Source organism: Micropterus salmoides, unplaced genomic scaffold (genome assembly GCF_014851395.1).
Source record: "Micropterus salmoides isolate LMB-PRFRI ecotype aquatic unplaced genomic scaffold, ASM1485139v1 Ms_hic_scaffold_15, whole genome shotgun sequence".
In the NCBI taxonomy this organism is placed as follows: Eukaryota; Metazoa; Chordata; class Actinopteri; order Centrarchiformes; family Centrarchidae; genus Micropterus; species Micropterus salmoides.
Genome location: NW_024040596.1, coordinates 18,258,912 through 18,268,001, shown reverse-complemented (window position 1 = coordinate 18,268,001; position 9,090 = coordinate 18,258,912). Strand labels below are relative to the sequence as shown.

Sequence of the window (9,090 nt, the reverse complement as noted above, 5' to 3'; positions counted from 1 at the left end):
CATTTTTTAAGCAATAGTTGGGAAATACATTCACCCTTTTGCTAGGTGTTAGATTCAGTAGATTGATAGCATTTCCATGCCTGCACACTAAATATAAAGCTACTGCCAGCAGCTGGTTAGCTTAGCATAAAGACTGGAACACACATAAGATACGAGAGTGGTATCAACCTTCTCGTCTTCTTCTCATCTTTCATAAGGAAGTTTGTCTTGTTTGAAGATAGAGACACGACTCTTGAACAGTAAGCAATGAAACATTCCAGTGGTGCAAAGGACATAGTTCAGGCACTTCTGTGTGGAGAAACAGGATGTGATGTGGGTTTTTGATACAATATTGGGTTCATGGCTTGTTAAAAAAAACAGCTACGGTAAAACTTATGAGCAAATACATGAGCTGGACCTTTTGATGCATTCATTCACAGGTGAGTCCTGATTGGACAATTGGGACAACTAGTGGAAGATAAAACCTTACACCAAAACATCTACAGAAAAAAACCCAATTCAAAAACAGACAATAAAGGTAAACACAGTTATTGAAATAAATGCTTCATAAAAATTGTCTGAAATCAATTTCCCCATTCAGATCCGGGTGTATTGTTGCATCAGGTTTTTGGAATGGATAAAACATTCTGCTTTTTTGTCTTCTACATAACAACAATTACATATATACTTTTTGGACAAAAAAAAAGACTTGAAAAGATGGATTTTAGTATGTCTTAAATTGTTGTTTTTCTAGCTGTACCTACAATGGTAGCACTTAATCAATCTTATTGTTTACTAATCAAAATATTCTCCAAAAAAAAGGCAGTCAGTCTATGGAAAGATGCTTTTATTTCAAAATATCCCTGTAACACATCTGGGAGAAAATAGGCTTGAATACAGTGAGTTTGATGCTTGGAAACTAGACACAACAGAGATAGTACATGCTGTACATCAAATGTTTCTTCAGTAATCAGGTATTGCACGAGCCTCTCATCTAAAGTATGTTGAACACCATGTATTATTACTATAATTGTGCAGTGTGAAACTGTTTGTCTCTGGGAGCAGAGGGTTTGCCAAGGACAAGCAGACAAAACTGGCATTCCACATGAAAAAATGGTTGTACAGGGTTTAAGTTGAGAATTATCAACTGCGTGATTCATCACAGGATGGTGGATCGCAGAGCCCCTGAGCGACAGGGACAAGGTCACTGTCACTGACTCATTATTAGGCTCCCCCTGAGATGAAGGCAGCTCGTCTCAGCGCTGACTCACTCTATAACACACAGCCCTCGTCTCAGGGTTCCTGGGAACACTTTCCCGTCTGAGCTTAAAGTCATGTCATTATCAGTGCTTCATATTACTTTCTTTTGTTCATCTCCCTCTGTTTTCTCTAACACCATGCAGTTTCTATGATCACGCTGATACAGTGTTATGATTATGATGAAATCTTGATTTTTTTTTCTTCTGACAACCAAAGGTGGAAAGTAACCACAACTACTCTCTTTTCTGCTTAAATGCAATTTTTAAGAACTGAGAGCTGATTAATCAGTTAGTCGATCAAAAATTACCAACAATTTTGCTTTAAATTAACTGGTTGTCATTTATCAGACAACACAAAGAGTCTATGGCCATGCTACGGCTCTGTGAGGCTGTCCACAGTGGAGCTTTGAGTGGAATTGCTACATATCAGCATGCTAACATGCTCACAAAACAGCACTAACTTGCTGATGTTTTGCAGGTATAATGTTTACCGTGTCCACCGTCTTAGTTTAGCCTGTTAGCATGCTAAAATGTGCTAATTAGCACTAAACATAAGTTACAGCTGAGGCTGATTGGATTGCCATTATTTTGCAGGTTTTTGGATGCAAACCAAAGTATTGATGATGGCGCTAAAGAAACATCAGAGACTCAAAGTTTTTACAATTCACTCTGTGGAGAACAACACATTTTGTTTTCCATCCAATAGCTGTCAAGACATTTCACTTCAAAACCATAAATGTGAACCTCAAGGTGACTGGCGCAAGAAGAAAAGGTTTGCCGAAGTCATTAGGATTCATCAACTGGGAACCATAAATGGCGGTACAGTCTATCCAGTAATTTTGAGATATTTCAGTCTGGACCAGAGGGGTGCAGCGACCAAACAAGACTGACATTACCTTTATGAAGCTGCTAGTGTGGCTAAAAATGCTCAATGTATGGTCTAAAATCAGTATTTATACTTTTACCCTAAGAAGAAGGAGGATACTCCATTTTGCTTAATTATTATTTTCCCCCATAAAGTGTTGTAAATGAAAGCATATAAGACTACTTTGGAAAGCATCGGATATTAACTGATGATTGATAATAATTTTTGTTTCCTCACAAGTGATCATCAATAATGTTTCAATAATAAAGTTAGGTAAACATACTACTTGAGTAAGAAGAATAGCACTAGTCACTTTCCACCTCTGTACACAACTGTTTATAAGGAGATGAATCTCAGCATCATCGTGTGCTTCAGACCAGGGTAAAGCTTGGTTGCTAATAAAGGGAATGTCTAAGTCTCTACATTATTGATCAGTGCCTCATCTAACGCCTTACAAATAGTCTCTATCAGCTGTAACTACATGCAGATGTGACTCTGTATGAACATGAATCACAGAGACGAGGACAGACAGATCAGGAGTCACACCGTGTGCTTATTCAGTAGATACAGTAAGTTACATACAACACATGTTTTTCATATACAGCAGTAAACAGCAGTGCTTGGTCAATACTAGATGCTTTGGAGGGCAGGAGGGGGTACATGTGTATGATTGTGTAAGGCATGACTGGCTGTTCTGGACAGGAACAGGGATCTGAACAGGGCATCTCAGGGGAGAAGAAGTAGTGAGAGGGACGGTCTCTGTTCCTTTATGAGTGTTGGACCCTTTGCTGTTGTTTTTATGTTTTTTTTCTGACCGTTCCACTTCTCCACCTCTTCGCCTTCACATCACTTCTTTCTGTTTCTCCTCTCCATCTGTTATTCTCTTTTATCCTCTCTGTCTGTGCTTTGGTCCGCCTCATGTGTTGCACTTGCGCATGCTGGATCGCAGCATCAGAGTACACTCGTGAGGGATTTCTGGGTTTTCAATCATACGTTGCCACAGCCGCTGCTCCTCCCCGTAGGAGTCCATCCAGTCTACCTCGTTCCCGTAGCTTTTGCCTTAAGTGAAGAAGAGACAAACAAATAAACATTTGTTTTATTTTGTTAGAGCCTCTGTAAAGGCCTGATAACATTAATGCTCTCTCAACACTTCTAGATATATAGATGTGATTTATGTATTTGCGTTTATAAAACCCATTAGATAGTCTTCTTCTCATCTTTCATAAGAAAGTTAGTCTTGTTTCAAAATAGAGACACCTTTCTGAAACAAACTTTTTTCACTGGCAGATAGCAGTGTGCTTTAATGCTTAATAGGTAAATCTCAGATGCACTCAACAAACACCGGTGCTCTTGAAGAAGCATTGAAGTGATTTTTTGAACAAGTGAAAATTTTGGACAAATTAAAGATTTTTGGTAGTATGTCATAAATTCTTGTTCTTTCAACACTTCTAAAAATTAGATGAAGTGATTTCTATAGTTAAGTTTATAATTATAAATGAATGATATACATTTGTTGTGCCATGCATACAACCAACATTGGCTTACAAGACACAGATCCAGAATACTCCGTATATACATTGTGAAATGATACTTCAAAAATAGGTTGACATTTTCAATATAATATCCAACTATTCCTTTAAACATAAAAATTTAACAACCATTCCAATTTTTGATCATCTGTATGGAAAAGAATACAGGGTTTTGTTGAGCAATTTCAGGGAAAATAAACAATCATCAAAGAGTGTACAATACAAAAGAAAATGGGCCTCAATTTCCTCTTCTCCAAAATCGCACAGCTCACACAATCTGTTTTTTCCCTTTGGATATTTTTCAGCCTGTGAACCTCAATAACCAGAGGAAGAATACCAGCTCTCTACTGCTAAGATATGCTACTAAATATCTTTACGTTATCTACCATAACTTATAATTCAGGGACTTTGTTTGGTATGCAAGTATATTCTTAATTTAGGTTTTTGCAAGATATTTTAAGCCATTTTTTCTTGAACTTACTTTTATGGAGTATGCATTACAGCAGAAATTATTCCCGAAGATTTACAGCATCCGCCTCCTCAAATTTCCAGTAAAGCTCTTTAGCCCACCGACAACTGTGCAACTTCAGAGGTTTAAACCACCTTATCTGAAACTCTGTCAAGACTTTGACCTTTTAAGAGAAATAAACGTCTCTCAGACTAACAAAATCTAACCAGGTGCTTTTCTTTTCCAGCAGTCAAGCTTACACACACCTGTGCCAGCCCCAAGCCTGACTCCTCCCAGGAAGACATTGCTGGCCAGAGCTTCTTTGTCCCAGACCGTGAGCTCCAAGCAGACGTTGTTGAGGTCTCCTGGCTGCAGGCCACAATAGGTGAAGGTGTGGTTCCACTGTGGGTTCACAGTGCGTCGCTCCACCACTGTCTTGTGCTTGGTTGACTTGTTGCTGTCAGGCAGGAGGTATCTGGGGGTTAAAATAAACAAATTTACTTTACAATGCTTAGTCTGTGTTTTTCAAAACTCAAATTTTATGTAGTAAGGGAGCCAGGAGTGAGGGGTTAGTATCATGGATAGATTACTGAACCGGGTACAGGCCCAGAGGCAGTGGACCAGAGACTTTGTATAAAATGACAACATTTCAACATTTCTCATTTGAAAGTCAATCAAATTAGTAAAATTAGTTTTTGGCATTAGTTTATTACATAGAATAACTGTACCAAGAATGCTAAGAATCGTTGCTTTAGAACTGAGTCTTTTACCAACATTGTGCCTCAGTTTAGCATCCATTTAAAGGTTTCTAACCCGCCCATGAAAGGAGCATCTCACCCTTTCACAAAAGGATCAGAAGTGCCTCCAGACTTGACAGCAGTAAGATTTTTGGCTCCTTTGACCAGCAGCTCAACCATGCCCCCTTTGGGCAGAGTAAAGCTGCTTGTCTTCTTGCCTTTCAGGAACCCTTTCTTCACTGAGGGGGAAGGGAAGCAGACAGAGAGAAAGAACAAACATTCTTCAATTCAAAAGTTCAGATTTATTTATTTTACACTTATGAAAACAAAGCGTATGCACACAGACATGAATATTCACCTTTTACTCTATGCACACATAAACTTATGATGATAAGCATGTTTTTTTTTAACAAAGAAAGAATAACCTGCATTCAGGTGTCAACAAACCACAAATTAATGAAAACATTAGAAATAGATTAAACCAACAGAAACATAATCAAAAACAAAATCAACCATAAATGTAGACAATAAAAATAAGTATTAGGAAAACTCATAATATTGTAATAGCAGCGCTAATTAGAGACAGAGAATAGAATTCTCAGCAAGTCTTTAAATTAAATTGCGAGAGAATATTTGTGTATGAACAAGTTTTTCAATTCAGGCGGCGGAAGGAGGTGCTTATTTTAGATAAGTTAATTTAACTCTGTTAACAAGCAGCCTTCTCCCTGGTGGGTCACTCTGTAAACTGTGCAGACAAACATTGATCAAACCCACAAAATCATATTCTAAAGTCTATTAGGGATCTGAAAGTTCCCAAATATACCATAGAAATTAAAAGAAAATGATCTACAAGAAAACTAGGACATTTCCATCTCATGGAGTGGTTTATCTCACTCAGTGTAAACATCATATAACTTCAACAAAGAGCTGAAACAAGCTTATACAGAATATACTGAATAACATTCTAAAAGGGAAATTTATTGTCTAACTCTATCTGTCTGTGAAATTATTCTACCTATTTTAAACAATATGAGTTAGAACATGATATATAATTTAATAGCCATCACAGTTATGAATGTACCTTGTACTTGGTCCAGAGGCAGCGTGAGGTTCTTCTCTGCAGGAATGTACTTCAACACGACAGTCAGTTCTCCTTTATACTGCATTGTGGAGTCTATATTGCTCTCCAGCTACACAAACATCAATCACATCATTCATCATTGTTTTTACTGTATAACGCAGAAGAAGAAGACAACATGTGTGACAACATGCTCGATTCTAGTTCCTACCTTGGGCTGCAGAGCGTACCAGTCCTCTATTTGGGAATCAAACTCCCAGGAGTCAAAGGTCAGCTCCACCTCTCCCAGGAAGCTGTTGTGTCCAAACCGGTCATGGTGCCACACAGAGACCTGCAGGGTTCGTGTCTCCAGCTGCGAGTGGCTGATCACGTACTACACACCACAGGCAAAACATGAACTCAAAGACCAATGTTTTGAATTGGGCAACTTAAGTTCACAGAATAATCTTTGCAAACCACTGACCCTCAGAGTCTCATTGAAAACGGGGTTAATGGTGTTGGCCTTGATGCTTGTCTTCCTCTTGCTCTGTCGTGACATATCTGGCAGCAGGTAAGTCTTCACATAACTGCCATGAAGAAGACAAGGTGACTCAGAGGAGATAAATATTAATTAAACATGGACCATGCACAAAAAGCATTAATCTTAAAATGAGAAGAGATGATTTACACCAGATTTAGCTATTAGCTCATTTCCATCTGCAGTCCCTGGGCAGGTACACACAGAACAATCACCAGTCACTAAAAACAGTAATGCAACACAATGACATAGTCTCCATCACAATTATACAGACAAATCCACAAGCACACATCAACACATAAATACCAGCAAATACATCCAGTACACTATTATTTATTGTCTATACCACTGCCCCTGATTTATTATACAGTAGATGCTCATGTGAACAACTATTCATTAATGGCATTAGTAACATTTGATGACTTATTAGAAATGGCAGAAACACCTGACCTTTAATGAATTCCTTTATTAATGATTTGACTATTATTGACACACCAGCAGCGGTGGTTTTTCACAACCTGGCACCCACAGTGTTGTTATTACTGGTTTATAACTGAAGCAAATAAAAAAATGAACACTAAACATTTTAAAACAATAAGTATAAATAAATAAATAAGAAAAAGATAAGAACTTGAATGCTTAACTTGTAAGCCAATGTGGACATTTGAACAGTTGTTGGAAGGTGTACTTTGCCTCTTTTTCTTAGATACTGTTTTCCCCTGATGTTTTTGTGCTAAGCTAGGCTACTTAACACACAGAAAATAAAACGGACATATTAATATTCTCATCTATCTCCTGGTAAGACAGCGATGTTGGAGTATCTGAGCGCTAAGCACAGTATTTATGTGTGTGTGTGTGTGTGTGTGTGCGCACTCTTACGCGTCTGTGCGTTGCCTCCTCTCATCTCCTGTTGCCAGGTTGTGACACTCTTTCACCAGGACATTGAGAGCACCGGTTTTGTAGCTGTAGCTGATTTTCAGCAGGATCTCGCCGCTCACCCTGGCGTTGCCATAGTCACCAGTCTCGCTGTACATGCTCATCATGCTGTTTATGCTACTCTGTTAGGCAAACACAGGAGATTGAGAGCGAGATATGAGAGGAGAAGGTCAAAGGAAGAAAAGGGAGTTGAAGAGGTCAGGAAAGAAAACGGAGAGCAACACATGAGGTATAAAGTGTAAAAGAGATGATCTGGAAAATCAAGAAAACAAATAAAATATGGAAATAAAACAGTATGATCTTCAGTTGAATAAAATCTGTGGCAATGCACGGTAATGTTATGGGGAAGGCTCATGCCATTAAAAATGTGCATTGCTGCACTCGCACATGGTTGCATACTGTGGACTTCAGAAGATTCAGTGGTCTGCTGGACACATAGGGGAGATGAGGGTATTCTGGTATAGAGGACGTATGAACAGGGCCCTCATTAAAAAAAGAGAGCACTGCTCAAGTTTGCCTTGAAAAATCAGAAGCTGGAAGGCACCTGGAGCACCTCCTCTTCAGGAATGAGTGAGTTTGGAAAGGTTATTGCTTGTGAAAGGATGTGGTCCATCATATAGGACATTAATGGAGCAGAAAACTATTTCCTATGTATGAAGTGGAAGGATGTAGTGGAAGCACATTTGTGTCACGGATATCCATGTGGGATTTATGCTTTTATAGTTTCTTCCAGTATAATATGTTTTTTCCTTTTTTCTCTTTTTTTTTTCACTTTGACATATTTTGGTCGACCCTCTTGTTTGTGCGTGTGGGTGGAAAGGGGACTTTGGAAAAGTTATGGATTTCAAAATAGGTTGTAATTTTTCATTTGATGATATTTTGATTACACTGCAAATTAAAAACTGAAATGCTCAAGCTGATCAATCTATTAATCGTTCTTCAAATTGTTTATTTTGTATGGACAACTGCCCAAAACCCAAAAGATGTTTAATTTACCATCAAATAAGTCTAAGAAAAGCAGCTAATCCTTACAGCTGAAAATCTGGAGCTACACTTTTGTTTGTTTGAAAAATGTCTTGCCGTTGCTGATTCATTTTCTGTTGCGCAACTCTCAATTAATCACCTTTCAACTCTAATTGCATATAAAAGTCATTAAATAAGTACATAAATATTGTTTACTTATTGTGTTACATAAATATTGTTTACTTATTGTGTTACATAAATATTGTTTACTTATTGTGTTGTCCCACTCAACATGTACAATCTGAAATCATAAAATCCATTCTTAAATTATGGCTAAAAACCTATTTTGAGCTCACAATGACCTTTGACCTTTAAGTCAAAAGTGTCACCTGTTCAGTGTACAACCAACTGTGAAATATGGTCACAATCTTCCCTTCTGGCCAAAGAAAGGACAAAGTGACCCTAACCTTTGAGTCAAAAGTGTCATCAGTTCAGTGTTTGACCAATTGTGAAATTTGGTCATCAATTCTTGAATCTAATCAGTTCTTCCTTGCGTCCAAGTGAATGTATGTGCCAAATCCGAAGAAATTATGGCTACGGCTATCGCCACCGCAGAGGCCAGTCGTATGGTCTTGTTATCATCAGTAACACCCAGAAAGTTAACAGTAAATTCTTGACAGTGAGTGTATTGACCTGTGTGGCAGCGCCTCCTGAGTTTCATAGATAGCCAAATTAAAAAGTTTTTAAAAAGTCTTTCACGACTTGAAGCTTAAAGACAA

At 38.1% G+C, this 9,090-nt stretch overlaps 1 protein-coding gene across 3 annotated transcripts in view; it reads right to left on the bottom strand.

Annotated features, from left to right (window-relative positions):
* Positions 1 to 811: 811 nt before the first annotated feature.
* sytl5 (synaptotagmin-like 5) overlaps positions 812 to 9,090 on the bottom strand; it is a 48,763-nt gene continuing 40,484 nt past the window's right edge. For all 3 annotated transcript variants that reach the window (XM_038720764.1, XM_038720763.1, XM_038720765.1), the window contains 7 exons: positions 7,292 to 7,470; positions 6,359 to 6,461; positions 6,107 to 6,268; positions 5,899 to 6,007; positions 4,918 to 5,056; positions 4,347 to 4,555; positions 812 to 3,162 (listed from right to left, as the gene is read on the bottom strand). In XM_038720764.1, coding sequence (XP_038576692.1) covers positions 3,020 to 3,162; positions 4,347 to 4,555; positions 4,918 to 5,056; positions 5,899 to 6,007; positions 6,107 to 6,268; positions 6,359 to 6,461; positions 7,292 to 7,470 — 1,044 coding nt within the window. In that variant the 3' untranslated portion in view covers positions 812 to 3,019. The remainder of the gene's footprint in view (positions 3,163 to 4,346; positions 4,556 to 4,917; positions 5,057 to 5,898; positions 6,008 to 6,106; positions 6,269 to 6,358; positions 6,462 to 7,291; positions 7,471 to 9,090) is intronic.